General features: G+C 46.3%; 1 protein-coding gene across 1 annotated transcript in view; it reads left to right on the top strand.

The window, feature by feature from the left end:
• Positions 1-402: 402 nt before the first annotated feature.
• LOC142898600 (ribonuclease inhibitor-like) overlaps positions 403-17083 on the top strand; it is a 31413-nt gene continuing 14732 nt past the window's right edge. The window contains exon 1 of the mRNA XM_076041618.1: positions 403-439. Coding sequence (XP_075897733.1) covers positions 403-439 — 37 coding nt within the window. The remainder of the gene's footprint in view (positions 440-17083) is intronic.

Here is a 17083-nt window from a genome sequence, read left to right as displayed (position 1 = left end):
CGCTGGAACCTCCAGTCAGGTCCGCAACCTCCACCTCTCGGCGCAGGTTGGTGAAGGAGGCTGCTCTCAGGGTGCGACGACGTTCTGGTGGTGCTCTGGGTCTTGTAGAGTCGTGCGGGACCCCAGCCTCCGCCGATGATGTGACACTGTGGCACCAGCGCTCGGCCCCTCGTCCTCAGCCACTGTTTGCCCCAACCACCGCCATCACTGGTAGCTCCATAATTAGAAACGTCCGTTTCTTCAATCTCCCCCCTGAGCTGCCACCTTATCGTGGTGGGGGAGTTTGAGTGCCCGAATGATCCCAGGAGCTATGTTGCCTGGGGCTTTATGCCCCTGGTAGGGTCTCCCAAGGCAAACAGGTCCTGGGTGACGGGACAGACTAAGAGCAGCTCAGAAACCCTTATGAAGCAAATCAAAAAGAGGACCGTGACATCGCCCGGTATGGCGCAACCGGGGCCCCACCCTGGAGCCAGGCCCGGGGTTGGGGCTCGTATGCGAGCGCCCGGCCGGGCCCAGCCCGAAGGAGCGACGCGGGTCCCACCTCCTGTGGGCTCACCACCAACAGAGGAAACCGTAGGGGTCGGGTGCAGTGTGGTTCGGGCGGCGGTCGAGGCGGAGGGCCTCGACAGCCCGGGCCTCGGAAACAGCCTCTGGCTGTAGGGACATGGAATGTCACCTCGCTGGGGGGGAAGGAGCTTGAGCTGGTGCAGGAGGTCGAGAGGTACCGGCTAGATATAGTCGGGCTCACCTCCATGCACAGCATGGGCTCTGGAACCCAGCTCCTCGAGAGGGGCTGGACTCTCCATTTTTCTGGCGTTGCCCGCGGTGAGCGGCGGCGGGCTGGGGTGGGCGTGCTTATTGCCCCACAGCTTAGCCGTCACGTGTTGGAGTTTACCCCGGTGAACGAGAGGGTCGCGTCCCTGCGCCTTCGGGTTGGGGACAGGTCTCTCACTGTCATTTCGGCCTATGGCCCGAATGGCAGTGTTGAGTACCCGGCCTTCTTGGAGTCCTTGGGAGGGGTGCTGGATGGTGCTCCGACTGGGGACTCCGTTGTTCTGCTGGGGGACTTCAACGCACATGTGGGCAGCGACAGTGTGACCTGGAGAGGCGTGATTGGGAGGAACGGCCTCCCCGATCTGAACCCGAACGGTGTTTTGTTGCTGGACTTCTGTGCTAGTCACAGTTTGTCCGTGACGAACACCATGTTCGAACACAGGGGTGTCCACCGGTGCACTTGGCATCAGGATGCCCTGGGGCGGAGGTCGATGATCGACTTTGTGGTCGTGTCGTCTGACCTCCGTCCCTGTGTTTTGGACACTCGGGTGAAGAGAGGGGCTGAGCTGTCAACTGATCACTACCTGGTGGTGAGCAGGATCCGCTGGCGGGGGAGGAGACCGGAAAGACCTGGCAGGCCCAAACGTATTGTGAGGGTCTGCTGGGAACGTCTGGTTGAGCCCTCTGTCAGTACGGTCTTCAACTCCCACCTCCGGGAGAGCTTCTCCCAGATCCCGGGGGAGGTCGGAGACATTGAGTCCGAATGGACCATGTTCTCCACCTCTATTGTTAACGCGGCTGCTCGTAGTTGTGGTTGTAAGGTCTCCGGTGCCTGTCGTGGTGGTAACCCCCGAACCCGGTGGTGGACACCGGAAGTAAGGGATGCCGTCAAGCTGAAGAAGGAGTCCTATCGAGCCATGTTGGCTCGTGGGACCCCGGAAGCAGCTGACACGTACCGGCAGGCCAAGCGTGCTGCAGCTCGGGCGGTAGTGGAGGCAAAAACTCGGGCTTGGGAGGAGTTCGGGGAGGCCATGGAGGAGGACTTTCGGTCGGCCTCGAAGAAGTTCTGGCAAACCGTTCGGCGCCTCAGGAGGGGGAAGCAGTTCGCCACCGACACTGTTTATGGTGCAGGCGGGGAGCTGTTGACTTCGACTGGGGATGTTGTCCGGCGGTGGAAGGAATACTTCGAGGATCTCCTCAATCCTGCCGTCACGTCTTCCGCGGAGGAAGCAGAGGCGGGGGACCCGGGGGAGGACTTGTCCATTACCCGAAGTCACCGAGGCAGTCAGGAAACTCCTTGGTGGCAAAGCTCCGGGGGTGGATGAGATCCGCCCCGAGTACCTCAAGGCTCTGGATGTGCAGGGACTGTCGTGGCTGACACGTCTCTGTAACATCGCGTGGTGGTCGGGGACAGTGCCTGTGGACTGGCAGACCGGGGTGGTGGTTCCTCTTTTTAAAAAGGGGGACCGGAGGGTGTGCTCTAATTACAGAGGGATCACACTCCTCAGCCTCCCCGGTAAAGTCTATTCCAGTGTGCTGGAGAGGAGGATACGGCCGATAGTCGAACTTCGGATCCAGGAGGAACAGTGCGGGTTCCGTCCGGGTCGTGGAACACTGGATCAGCTCCATACTCTCCGCCGGGTGCTTGAGGGTTCATGGGAGTTCGCCCAACCGGTCTACATGTGCTTTGTGGATCTGGAGAAGGCGTTCGACCGTGTCCCTCGACGCATCCTGTGGGGGGTGCTCCAGGAGTATGGGGTCCGGGGCCCTCTGTTAAGGGCCGTGCGGTCCCTGTATGATCGGAGCAGGAGTCTGGTTCGCATTGCCGGCAGTAAGTCAGACTTGTTCCCAGTGCGTGTTGGACTCCGGCAGGGCTGCCCTTTGTCACCGGTTCTGTTCATTGTTTTTATGGACAGAATTTCTAGGCGCAGCCAGGGGCCGGAGGGAGTCTGGTTCGGGAACCACATGATTGCGTCCCTGCTGTTTGCAGATGATGTGGTCATGTTGGCTTCATCGAGCCAGGACCTCCAATGTGCGTTGGGGCGGTTTGCAGCCGAGTGTGAAGCGGCTGGGATGAGAATCAGCGCCTCCAAGTCCGAGGCCATGGTTCTCGAACGGAAAAAGGTGGTTTGTCCTCTCCGGGTCGGTGGGGGGATCCTGCCTCAGGTGGAGGAGTTCAAGTATCTCGGGGTCTTGTTCACGAGTGAGGGGAGGATGGAGCGTGAGATCGACAGGCGGATCGGTGCAGCGGCTGCAGTGATGCGGTCGCTGTACCGGTCCGTCGTAGTGAAGAAGGAGCTAAGCCGAAAGGCGAAGCTCTCGATTTACCGGTCGATCTACGTTCCCACCCTCACCTATGGTCACGAGCTTTGGGTAGTGACCGAAAGAACAAGATCGCGAATACAAGCGGCCGAAATGAGTTTCCTCCGCAGGGTGGCCGGGCGTACCCTGAGGGATAGGGTGAGAAGCTCGGCCACCCGGGAGGAGCTCGGAGTAGAGCCGCTGCTCCTCCACATCGAGAGGGGCCAGCTGAGGTGGCTCGGGCATCTGTTCCGGATGCCTCCTGGACGCCTCCCTGGGCAGGTGTTCCGGGCATGTCCCACCGGGAGGAGGCCTCGGGGAAGACCCAGGACACGCTGGAGGGACTATGTCTCCCGGCTGGCCTGGGAACGCCTTGGGGTCCCACCGGACGAGCTGGAGGAGGTGACTGGGGCCAGGGAGGTCTGGGCATCTCTGCTAAGGCTGCTGCCCCCGCGACCCGACCCACGGATGAAGCGGTAGAAGAAGAAGAACCGTTTCTTCAATGCCACCACTCATTGTTTTCCAGGAGCCACCGTCAATGACATTAAAAACAAACTCCCGGACTTGTTGCAGTCGTTCCCACACTCCATTAAACGTTTGGTCCTGCACGTTGGAGCCAATGATGTGCGTCGTCGGGAATCCGAGCTGCTAAAGTGTCACTTTAACGATCTGTTTGTGGCCCTGAAGAATTGCGGGATGTCAATCTTCATCAGCGGTCCTCTCCCGACACTTGGCCTCGGAGCAGAGCGGTTCAGTCGACTCCTGCAACTTCATTCCTGGCTCCGCGCCGCCTGCACCACCATTGGTTTTAACTTCATTGACAATTTTAATTTATTCTGGAATCGCCCGTCGTTTTACCGTCATGATGGACTTCACCCAAACAAATTAGGTAGCCGCACGTTCACCTCAAACATCCACTACACCATACAATCAGCGTCTCTCACACCTGCGTGACTGTCTTCGCGTCACACCCCCTGCTCAGTGCCGACCACTTCCTCTACGGAGCACCCTGTGGACATTGCCTCCTGCAGCGCCTCCCACAGGGCACGCTTCCCTAGTGCTGATAGGACTGAGCTTGCTACTGCTGTTCCACCAACACCTGCTCCCATACCTGTAATAATGAATCATCGACCATATAAACGCAACAAACACATAACCCACAACCGCACAACCCACGCTACAGGCAGACTTTCCCCCGAGACATACAGACAATTTGGTTTTAACAGAAGCAATCTTTTATATCCACACATTTTATCTCCCCGTGGTCATGCGCGCACGTCTGGCACGACCATTAACCTGGCCGTGCTGAACGTGCGCTCCCTTTTAAACAAATCTTTTATCATAAATGAATTGATTTTAGATAATAAGTTAGATGGTATGCTTTTAACAGAGACATATGGCTTGGCACAGAGGCTCCAGCTGTCCTCACCGAGGCTTGCCCACCAAATTTTAGCTTTTTATTTTCTATCAGGGGATGTAAGAGAGGAGGTGGAACTGCATCAATTTTTAAAAACAATTTAATGTCAAAGGAAGTTTCTTTTAACAGTTACTCATCATTTGAGTACCATGCTTTTGTTTTTAGCAGTCCACCAATTATTTGCATTAATGTGTACAGACCCCCGCATTAATCAACTGCTTTTATCAGTGAGCTCTCCGACCTTTTATCAATCACACTGACAACTTATGATAGAATTTTAATAACTGGCGATTTTAACTTGCACATCGACAACTCTGACCCACTGTCAAGAGAGTTTTTACACCTTTTAAACTGCATGAATTTTAACCAGCACGTCACACGGCCTACTCACAACAGGGGACACACCCTGGACCTAGTCATAACCTATGGCTTGTCCACTGGTCTGTCCTCTGTTGTTGATCTGGCCGTGTCCGACCATTATTGTGTGTATTTTAACATCGCCAGTTTTAACCAACAGGAAGCCCCGGTGAGAACAGTGAGGAAACGCTGCATTACCTCTGAGGTGGCTGCAAATTTTATTGAGGTTTTAAAATGCACTCCTGCTGAAATTTTACCTGCACCCTGTGATTTTATTGTTGAAAATTTTAATAGCACACTTAAATCCACATTAGACTCTGTGGCTCCACTTTTAACAAAAACTGTTAAACCAAAGCAGCTTTTATCCCCGTGGAGACATAAACCAGAGATTTTAAAATCAAAAAGACAATGCAGGAGTGCAGAGAGAAGGTGGAGAAAAAGCAAACTCACCGTTCATTATGAAGTTCTTCGTGAACAACTAAAATGTCACAATAATACAATCAAACAGGCAAGAATCTCCCATTTTTCAAAACGTATCATAGAAAACAAAAATAATTCAAAGTATCTTTTCTCCACCTTCAACCTTTTAACTAATAATAATCTTAAAAAATCCCCAGAGATGCCGTCTGACGCTCTCTGCGAGAACTTTGCAGGCCACTTCAGAGGTAAAATCGATGGCATCAGGTCCAGTCTTTTAGCGCATCAGAATGTATCTTTTAATACATCTGGACTGTCATTTTTATCCAAGGAAACACTGGAGAGTTTTGCCCTGGTTGATGCAAGGACACTTGGTCAAGTTTTCTCCCAGGTAAACCCAACAACCTGCCTTTTAGATCCAATTCCCACATCACTTTTAAAGACATTTTATGGATTCTTTGAGGAACAGATTTTATACATCGTAAATTGCTCTCTTCAGACGGGTGTCTTCCCTGCTGCCTTTAAAACGGCAGTGGTGAGGCCCCTTCTGAAGAAGAGCAATTTAGACCAAACTATTCTTGACAATTACAGACCTGTATCCAACTTGCCATTTTTAAGTAGGATTTTAGAAAAAATTGCTTTTAACCAATTAAATTATTTTTTAAGTACAAACAACATCTTAGAGAAATATCAGTCTGGATTTAGGATGAACCACAGCACCGAGACAGCCCTCGTAAAGATTTTAAATGATATCAGGTGTAATGCGGACTCAAATAAACTCACAGTCCTGGTGCTACTGGATCTAAGCGCTGCCTTCGATACAGTAGATCACCACATTTTATTAAACAGACTCAGAAACCTGGTGGGCCTCTCTGGTGCTGTTCTTAACTGGTTTTGTTCTTACCTCACAGATCGCTATTTCTTCATAAGTTTGGATGCGTGTTCCTCCGGAAAACATAAAATTAAGTGTGGGGTTCCCCAAGGGTCAATTTTAGGTCCAGTACTTTTTAATCTTTACATGCTTCCCCTTGGGGATGTCATCAGGAGACACAGCGTCACCTTCCACTCTTATGCTGATGATACACAGCTTTACATTGCTGTGTCTCCTGATGACACAGGGCCTATTGATACCCTTTTAAAATGTATTTTAGATATTAAGTCATGGATGGCAGCGAACTTCCTACAGCTCAACCAGGACAAAACAGAGGTTTTAGTTATTGGTCCTGAAGGCAAGAGAGAGAAACTTTTACCAAAACTTCATCATTTTAAACCAACACAATCTGTAAAGAACCTGGGCGTCATTTTTGACTCTGAGCTTAGTTTTATTGCGCATATTAAAAACGTCACAAGGACGGGTTTTTATCATCTTAAGAACATAGCTAGAGTCCGCCCGTTTCTCTCCTAGGCAGACACAGAGGTGCTGATGCATGCTTTTATTTCTTGTCGGATAGACTACTGCAATGCCCTGCTCTCTGGTCTACCGAAAAAAAAACTATCTGTAACTTACAGGTACTTCAGAACTCAGCCGCTCGTGTGCTTACGAGGACCAGGGGGCGGGATCACATTACTCCAGTTTTAAAATCACTGCATTGGCTCCCTGTGCGATTCAGGATCGACTTTAAAGTGCTTTTATTAGTTTTCAAGTGTCTTAACGGTCTTGGACCATCTTATTTATCAGATATGCTTTTATCTTATCAGCCCTCGCGGATCTTGAGGTCCTCTGGAACCGGCCTATTAATTGTTCCAAGTGTTCGGACCAGAACCCATGGAGAGGCTGCGTTCAGCCACTACGGTCCGAAACTTTGGAACAGCCTGCCAGAGGGAATCAGGACTGCAGAGACTGTTGATGTTTTTAAGGGGAGGCTTAAGACTCACCTTTTTAGTTTGGCTTTTAAGTGATTTATTTAATTTGTATTTTACTTGTCTTGCTTTTTAGCTTTAAAGCTTTTAGGATTATTGAATATTTTATCTTAATTTTATCTTTACTATCTTATTTCCTGTATATCTTTTTACTTTTTACAATCTTATAGTTTTTTAATTTAGTTTAGTTTATATTATTTATTTTATTTTTTATTTATTTTCATTATTGTTACTATTATTATTCTTTTAACTTCCTTTTCCTGTATTGTTTTTAGCTCCAGTGTTTCCTTGTAGGGGGCCTGCTCACTGGGAGGGGTCTCATCGTTCTAGGGACCCTCTCGGTATGGATGATCCCCGTGGGTGGCTGTTTCCTACTACAGGTCTCTCAGTGCCTTGCCATTTCAATTTTTATTGTGCTGATTGACTGACATTTTTTATGTATTTACTTACTTATTTTTAAACTGTTCTCTGGGATGTTTTGTGTGTGTTTGTATGTGCGCGTGTGTGTGTGTGTGTGTGTGTGTGGGGGGGGGAGGGGTGGTAACCTGTATGTGATTTGGGAGGACATGGGTGGATGGTGTTTGCTCTATTTTTCTTTTATCTTCACTAATATTTGATTTTAATTTCTGTTAAGCACCTTGAGTTGCAAGCCTTTGTATGAAAGGTGCTATATAAATAAAATTTGATTGATTGATTGATTGATTGCTGAATGTTTTAAAAAGCTTCTGGCGCGTGGTGGTGGGGTTTAAAGCGGGTGCACTGGGCTTGGACATTAGCGCAGCCGGAGGAAGAACCCTGGTTGCGGGTGCCCGTTCATCGGCAGGTGGTGCTGTGTGTGCGTGGTGGTTGTGCGTTCACCGCTTGGCTGTTAAAGCCTGGAAACTTTCTCTGCCTTTTGGACTCATACGGTGCAGCTGGAAGAAAAAAAAAAAAATCATCATTCTGAAGGCGTAGCGGTGCGCCGCCTAATAAAAGCTGTAAAATTATTAATTAATACGTTTCTGTTGAATTTTATTTTATGTGCTACATAGATTTCCTTGTGCGCTGAGAATGTGCAAGTAGTGCGCGATTGCGCAAGCAAGCAGCTTAGAGGGAACATTGGTTATGATGCAATAAAGTAAATACACTATGAGTCAGTAAAGTACCCGTTCTCTACTTGTTCTGTAAAATAGTGGTGTGTGTGTGTGTGTGTGTGTGTGTGTGTGTGTGTGTGTGTGTGTGTGTGTGTGTGTGTGTGTGCCAGATAAATATCAGCTGTTTCCCACATTGACTGATGTGCTTTTGAAACTTTGATCTTGTCTTCATGGTGTTGACTTTCTAAATGTCTGTGGTGAATACATGGAGATCTTGACAGAAGAGAAATCTACCAACAAGCAGAGACTTTATCTGGATTGTCTTGTTGCTTTATTGCTTCAATTCAACACTTGATCATTGACTTGACATTGTTATGCAGTATAGACTGATGGTATATTTCATGACTTATTGATTGACTGTTGTCACATTGAGCGGAATCAAAAGACAAAATTCTCTCACAATATTTACATGCATTCATCTGAATGTTGACAAACGGATCAACAGTCAGAAGGTTGATCAGATGGATGAGTTGTTGAAAGGTCAAAGGTCAGGGTGGAAAGGTCCAGAGTGGAAACAGACCTCAGCTGTGTTTCCACAGTAATAAAGTTGTCATGTGGACTAATGACACATTATTAATCTGCGGGATGAATGGGCTGCAGAGGAAGAGAAACAACGTGGCACAAACATCCAGCAGGTGGACAACAGTCACCAGGAGCACCAACAGGAAGTGGCGTCCAGGCCCCGCCCACCCTGTGATTGACAGCCGGAGACACTGGGCATCAAACGTGAAGACAGAAGAAGAATCAAAGGTGAGAATTCAGCTCAGAGTCTCTCTGACGACTTCAGTCACACTTTCATCAACTCAGCTGAAGAACCTGAAGGAACATAAAGTCCAACATGTAGCGGCTGAGTGAAGGAGGTCTGGACTCTGTGGAGGAGCTCCATGGTTCCAGAGACGCTGTAGAAGGACAGAAGACCTGCTCTGTGGTCCAGGTACACTCGCACTCTGGAGGACCGAGGACCTGAGACACGAGTACTGATGTTGTTGTGACGAAACCAATATTCACCTGGGTAACAATATAAACTCCAGGATTTGTCATTTGCTGTGTCTCAATTCAGGTTCTGCACCCTTGAGGCCGAGTGTCCTCCGTCTGAAAGAAGCGTTCTTAGAGTTCCCAGCCTAGAAGGATGGACCAAACCCCGCCTCCCCGGTAACCACTCGGGACGGTCTAGCCTTCGGCGTATTTCCTCGTTTCGTCACCGCCGTTCCCTCTGGCTGGCCAACCCCGGAAGTGACGTTTCTATAGTATCACGCTAACCATTGGTTTGCCATCTAACGATGCCGTTGAATGTTCAAATAAATAAAATCCTACCTTAAAAACTGGATACTTTATGTGAAACGTCAATATTTAGATTTATATGTCGTGTCTTAACCAGTACATGCCGCTAATTTCAGCTGACTTCCCAGGATCCCACGATGCTTTGCAGCAGCACGCAAAGCATCATGGGATACCCAAGTACGCAAAGGATAGTAGCGGTGTATCCTTGGAATCGGCTAAAACGAGTGCGTATTTACGAGTGCGCATTTTGAGCGTCCTAAACACCCTCGGGAATTGGGACAAGCCTTCGCGCAGTGCGATGACGCAACTTCCTTTCAAAATGCGCACTTCAAGGATGCAGAACCTGAATTGAGACACAGCAATTGAATCCAAATCTACTTTCCTCTGACCTTCCTGCTCTGCCAATGTTCCTGTAGGCCACTGCTACACCAACCCCCTAAAATAAACCACAGAAGTCCCTCCCCCTTCTCCACTCAACCTCCCAGTAACATCGTCCAGTCAGACCTTCTCTACTCAGGACCTGCTTCTTGTCAGTGAATCTGTCTGGATGATCACAATAAGACTGAACTTCCTTCATGAATGTCACTTTTCTGTTCTCCTCAGATAATAACAGACGTTTGTGCACTGTGCAGAACTTGCTGTATTTCATCTCTCAGCTTGGTCCAGCTGCTGCCATGTCCTCAAAGTATCTCAGAGGACGGATCTCCAGGCTGGAGGAGTCTGGAGACGGACTGAGGGCTGGCAGTGAGGAGAACCTGTGGAGAAACTGGCTGTGGTCCAGTGTGTGTGAGATCTTCTCCAGCTCAGCATCTCTCCTCTTCAGCTCCATCATCTCCTGCTCCAGCTTCTTCTCAAGCTCTTTGACTCCACTCACTGCTGCCCCCTGTGTGGATCTGACCTGCTGCTGCACCTCAGAGCGTCTTTTCTCCAGCAGACGGATCATCTGGGTGAGGATCTTCTCGCTGTCCTTCACTGCTTTATCAGCAGAGCCGTTGATGGACTCCACCCCCTTCAGGTCTTCCTCTGTGTGCTGGATCTTCTGCTGGATCTTCTGCCTGGTCTCCTCCAGCTCTCTCTGCCTCCCAGGCCTCTGTACTGCTGCTGACACTGTCTGATGACCTTTATGTTCATCCATACAGCATAAAGCACAGATGATCTTCTGATCAGTGCGGCAGAACATCTTCATCACCTCATCATGACGAGGGCAGATGTTCTCCTGGAGCTGCTGGCTGGGTTCCACCAGCTTGTGTCTCTGTAGGGGAGCAGCATCACGATGAGGCTGGAGGTGAGAGTCACAGTAGGAGGCCCGACAGACCAGACAGGACTTGAGGGCCTTCAGTTTCCTCCCAGTGCAGACATCACAGGCCACATCTCCAGCTCCAGCATAGCAGTGATCAGCAGGAGCATCTTGGAGTCCAGTCCCCCCCCCCGCAACGAAACTTGGCACGTTAACTTTGCCGACACGTTAGCGTAGCGCGACAGCGATAGCGTGCTTCCCCCCCCCCGTCAACGTGAGCGCAATTTCCAACCAGCACTGCAGAGAGAAAGGCAATATCCAGGTGGAGTGAAAATACATCCCAGTGCCCACCATCACAGGCATATAGACGTAGATAAGATAAATTTACATAAAATACCAGAATGTTTGTCAATTTTTCATTAAAACATATTTTATTTATTTAGTTAGATAAAAATGTTTCCTCCCAGCACAATATGTATTTGTTAATTTAACTCACATTCCTGCCATCATCTTAACACAATTCAGTGTCACTTTTAAGTTGGAAAAGCATAATAATTAAATTACTTAAATGGCACATTTCAAGTAAAACAGTTGCTATTTAGTCTATTTGTGGTGGTATGTGAGTTATACTTCCCATAAAAAGACTTCCTTTTACATCAAGAATATTTACATTTTTCATAGATGACAGACATATTCTGTCAAGTTCTAACCTGAAGACCACTCTGTCTGGTCCAAAAAGAATTATATTGAATTGAGAGCAGCTGTTCTTATTTTCTCTTTTTTGAGAGAGATTTGCTCAGATTTTCAGTTGACCTGTTGATTTGATTTCTCTGATTAAAATTAAAACAAAGTCTGATATTTGGCAGCTTGTTTAATTCTTATACATAGGTATAAAATACATTTTTTATAATAACATTCACAAGTTTTCGTTGTAAAAGTCATCATTTTCATATTGGTATCTGTATTGGTATCGGGATACTAGCCTTGGTATCACCTGGTATCGTATCGAAAGGAAAAATAGTGGTATCGCACATCCCTACTTCCACACACACACACACACACACTATACTGTAAATGGCTGCAGTTTCTTTTACAAAAGTGCTACAGACGTCATTCAAACATCCATGTGTTTGTCTCATCAAGACCTATATTTTACATTTGACAGCCACTTAAAAAAAAATGCAGGTCAAAAATATGCATCATTTGCATACACAGGCATATGATGATTAGACCTCTTCTCCCTCTTTGTCAACACACAAATGCCTGCAGTTTCCTTTAGAAAAGTGCTACAGACGTCATTCAAATACCTACGTGTTTGTCTCATCAAAGCATTTGACAGAATCCTCCAAAAAAAAAAAAATGGAGGTGAGAAATCTGCATCATTTGCATAGACTTCTTTCAGCAGATGTCGCCGGGCGTCGGCAGAGGACGGGGGTCAATTGCGGGCGTCGACAGGGGTCAGGCGTCATCGGGGGTCATCGGGCATCGCGTCGGCCACGGCGGCTCAGTCCCGCAAACGCTGCTTGCAGCTTTAATTTATTGTTTTGATTTAATTTAATTTATTAGTGTTAATGGCTGCTGAAAAAAGGGGATGAATAGTTCAAATTCGAGTTGAAAGTAAAATATACAAATGTTGGTAGTACTAGTAATCATTACTAAGTACAGTTATGCCCATCTGTTATCTTTGTTGGGCTTGAGTTTATGATTATTGTTTTTTACCCTGTGCATCTTTTTTTTTGTTAGTAGTACTTGTCATTGCTCCAACACGAGTAAACATGTTGCGTCCCACTAGATGGCGCATTTGCCTTATTTACAAGCACCACGGTCATCGGAGCTGATCGCTACCACTCTCAGCAGCGTGAGTCTAAGGTCTACTAAGATTCCACAATCTATTACACCTCGTGAGCAAAACAGGCTACAGGTAAAATTAAACATCTTCAGTTGAGCAACTCAGGCAATTTAAAGTGATTTAAAAACAAACAAACACTATAATACTAGGAAAAGAATCGTCTATATGTCAATAAATACAACAGATTGAGTATTCATTAAAAAAAAAAAAATGCTTACTTTAAATAAGAAAATCCAACAAACCAACAAGTGCAACACTAAAAAGCAAACCAACAATTAAAATAATGCTTAATTGCCTTAGCTTCGTCCCACACTTATCAGCTTAGCTACTAAGAATAACACACATTATTCACCTGGACAGAAGGAGGTTCTGAGGAACGTGTTGGTCCTGGAGCTTCCTGGTCAGGATGTTCGGCAGATCCCTCGGGCTCAATGTCTGCAGCGCCAACATATTTTAGAATTGCTCCTGCAGAGACAAAGCTCACTAGATCATCAAGCAAAACAGATCAGAAGCGCATTTTCCTATTTTATTATTACAGTGATGTTGCAGTAATATAGGAAAATTAAAAATTTATTTGTTTTTAAATTAAACACTATGATTGCAGTGTCCCTTTAAAGCTTTTACCCAATTACAAAACTGTTACTTTTAAGAGTTTTTGGCATTACTTTACACACTGTACTAGTTAAAGTAATAAAACTAAGATAAATGACCCACTACCACAATAGTCTAAAATAGTCAACACCATGCCAAATAAAGTATTTCCATAAAATATTTCTTTGAATTATAAAACAGTAGCACATTTCTAATGAAGGGCTTACAAAATACAAACTAAGCTTAGTAAATTCATCCTAAGTTAAGGCTAAAATAACATTAAGAGTCAAATATGTGAGAGACAACTTCCACTGAACAATAACAGGGGACTGACTACAACAACAACTACAACATGCCCTCCCTCCCTCCCTCCCTGTTAGAATGTGAATGAACGGGTGTGGAGTCAATCAGTCATTCCCATGGCAGGATAGGCCAACTTGACAGGATATGGTCAACTTTCATAAAACAAACAAAAACGCTGATTCATGACGAACAAATATTAGCCAGCCAGCTAACATTTATCCGACGCTAGCTAGCTGGCTAGCAGGACAAATAAACAAACTTGGGGGGGGGGGGGGGGGGGGGGACAACAGCGTTTCACCTCCACCTCTCCAGCCCAGATCACAAACAAATAACTTACCTTTCCCCTTTGCAAGTTTTTCTTGATCAGTTTTCTTTTCCTTCCGTTTTTCCGCACCGCTGGGATAAGTCCATTTTGATGCCATTATGGTGTCTGTTTGTTTTTAATCCTCTCGCTAACGGGAACAAATGGTAGCTATCAATCATTCACATCATACCTGTCGGCGTCGCCGGCCCGCTACGTCACAACCTGCGTGACAGTGCGGCAAGCCCCCAGAGTCCAAGATGGCGTCCCATTCCTTTCAATGAAGTTGCTCACCCAGCGCATGGCTCCCAAAAACCTTTTGACTTCCGCATTGATGGGATAATAGAGCATGCGCAGTTGTGTCAGTGTGGAGATCGTCACTGACAGACGTGCGCGCTCACGAACAGTACAAAATTCAACATGGAAATGAATGTATTTTTTACAGAACAACTGACGATTGTTGTTTCAAAATTTTATCAATAATAATGATTATTATTATTATTATTATTATTATTTTATTATTATTATTATTATTATTATTATTATTATTATTATTATTATTATTATTATTATTATATTAATAAAATAGTATTATTATAATAATATACTATTATTTGTGTATTAAACAAGTGAGCAATGTGCCACTGAATAATAAATGATAATTCTTTGAAGCAACTCTCTATGGACCATAACAGCACTGCCACACATATTTTTTTTAACTAATAACCTCTTTGGAAAGCAGACAAAGTAATAAAATGATTGGTCTATTTATTTCATCAGAACTAAAAAAATAAAAAATAAAAACTCAACGATCTTGAAAGTTCCTCCCTTTCTCTTGCACCTGTCGATAATTTTTTTTTTTTTTTTTAAAGAAAAAAAAAAGAAGTGAAAAAGTGGGAGTGAAAAAAAGAGTGCAGCTGAGCAGAAGCGCTTGTCGACCGTCGCGGAGCTGTTCGCGTCTGGTGTGAACCAGTTGGAGCCTCGCTCGCGAAATTCGTTGGCGCGGCGCTTCCGCTTCCATTGAAATGAATGGCACGAGCCTGTTCGCGTCTGGTCTGAACCACTACATTCAGTGCGTTTACATGGCACGAGAGAAAATCGAATTATTGCCTTAGTCCGATTATGATCGGAGAACTCACGTGCATGTAAACACCTTACTCCGATTATGATTGGAGTTTGAGAACTCCGATTGGAATCGGAGAACTCCGATTGAGACACCCAGATAATGCCATTGGAATTCGAATTTCTCTGCCATGTATACGCCTTAATCGGACTATTAACTGGACAATGCGAGTGCGCATGCGCCACGCCTCGCTCTCGCGACTCATGACCGCACAACTACGTCATCTAACAAAACAGACGGCGCGAAACAACCTGGCAAACACGAATAAGAATGTTGACATTTGGAGAGAGGATGAGACCGGGGCGATGCTTTCTCTTCTAAAAGAGATGGACATATTAAAATAACGCGCAACGGAGACCTTTTAAAAAGGTAGCGCAGCAAATGCAGGGCTCCGGCTTTGCGCACCCCTGAACAAATACGTATTCCTTCGTATTTATATTTCTACCTTTTTGTTCACATTTTTTGTAAGTTAGAAGAATTTTAACTTTGTAAATAAAAGCACAGCAAAGACATGTTTTCCTGATTTGTTTTTATTTGGGTAATTTCGCTGTTATTCTGCTGGAAACGGCGTGCAGCGGCACCAGCTTCCTCCACGGTCGGCACTTTAATGAGCGTGTGTATAACTGAAGACACCGTTCCTTTGCAAAACCTGTACACAAACTCTCCCACCAGTCTGCTCCGAACCCGAATCCAACAAGAACGAGAGTTTGGGGTCCGTAGCGACGGCACAAAGCGTAGCATCGAAGTGTTGTTGTAGCCCTCCAACAGCAAACAACGTTCTTGTCTGCCTTTTAAAATAACCAGGAGCACAAGAAATAGGGTACACCTTATCTGCAAAGCAAGTAACATGTACATTATGAACTATCGTTCCATATCATAATAGATTTAATATGTCAACCGAAAGCAGCTGACCGGCTGAAAAGACTCACTCCACCCCCTAGTGTTGGGAGGAGGACCCGTCAATAATTTGAATTTCTCAGCTGCATGTATACGGGGACCAAGGTGAGAACTCCGATTGGACGAGAAAACCGAATGATTGCTTAGTCCGATTAAGCTCTGCATGTAAACGCACTGATTGATTAACATGGGCGCTGAATGGAAGCGCTTGGCGATTCGCAGCGCTTCACTTCGCGGCGCTTCGCTTCGCGGCGCTTCGCTTCGTCCTGTGTGAACCGGGCGTAACTTTTCAACATTTTGACGTGGCAGACGCGGGACGATCGTTTTCTATCAGGAGTGTGCACTACATAATCTGTATCGGAAAGTTTGCGCTCCACGACATACGGACCAGAAAAACCAGCCTGCAAACCGGAACCGGGTAACGGCAACAATACCAACACTCGGTCGCCTGTCTCAAAAACTCGAGCCACAGCTTTCTTGTCAAACTGCCGCTTCATTTTAGACTGGCTGGCGACAAGAGTTTGGTGAGCAGTTTCACAAGCACGATGCAAGCGTTCACGGAAAAAAAATGACGTAATCTAACACATTATTGTCTACTCGTTTAACATCGGAAAGCCACTTACCCCTTAACAGACGCGAGGGTCCTCTCACCGAACACTAAATCAGCTGGGCTGAACCTGAGGGACTCCCACACATACAATTGACGACTGAAGATACACTTTATGCTGCGGAACCATCACTGTGCTCATTTTAACCCCCCCCCCCCCCACACACACACACACACACACTAAAATATACAAATTGCAGTAGGTTGGTTTTGTTGCTCTTTGTTGTCCATTAGTTTTTTGAGAGTTAGTAGTAGATAGATCCCTAGATAGTAAGTTTGATAGATGGATAGAAATAGATAAGTTAGTTAAAGTTACACACACGCACTTATATATATATATATACATATATATATTAACCTCTTTCAATGAACTCCAAAACATACATGGTCAAAATCCATATTATTATTATGTTGTTGTTTTTTTTAAATGATCATACAAAACAAAAAAAAGGTGTCACATCCACTTGTAGTGCATTATTTTTGCCAGCAAGCTTCTCTTGTTACGACTGACCACATTGACCCATATTTTCCATATACTCACCTGAATCAGGTACCCTGCAAGGGCAACGACCTTCCCCGAGGTGATCGGTGGAGTGACGCGCAACCAGCACGTGACCTCTACGACGAGCTTCCAC

Source organism: Nelusetta ayraudi, unplaced genomic scaffold (genome assembly GCF_046127955.1).
Source record: "Nelusetta ayraudi isolate G7.1 ecotype Tasmania unplaced genomic scaffold, CSIRO-AGI_Nayr_v1 ptg000069l, whole genome shotgun sequence".
In the NCBI taxonomy this organism is placed as follows: domain Eukaryota; kingdom Metazoa; phylum Chordata; class Actinopteri; order Tetraodontiformes; family Monacanthidae; genus Nelusetta; species Nelusetta ayraudi.
This window is presented reverse-complemented; position numbering and strand designations above follow the sequence as displayed.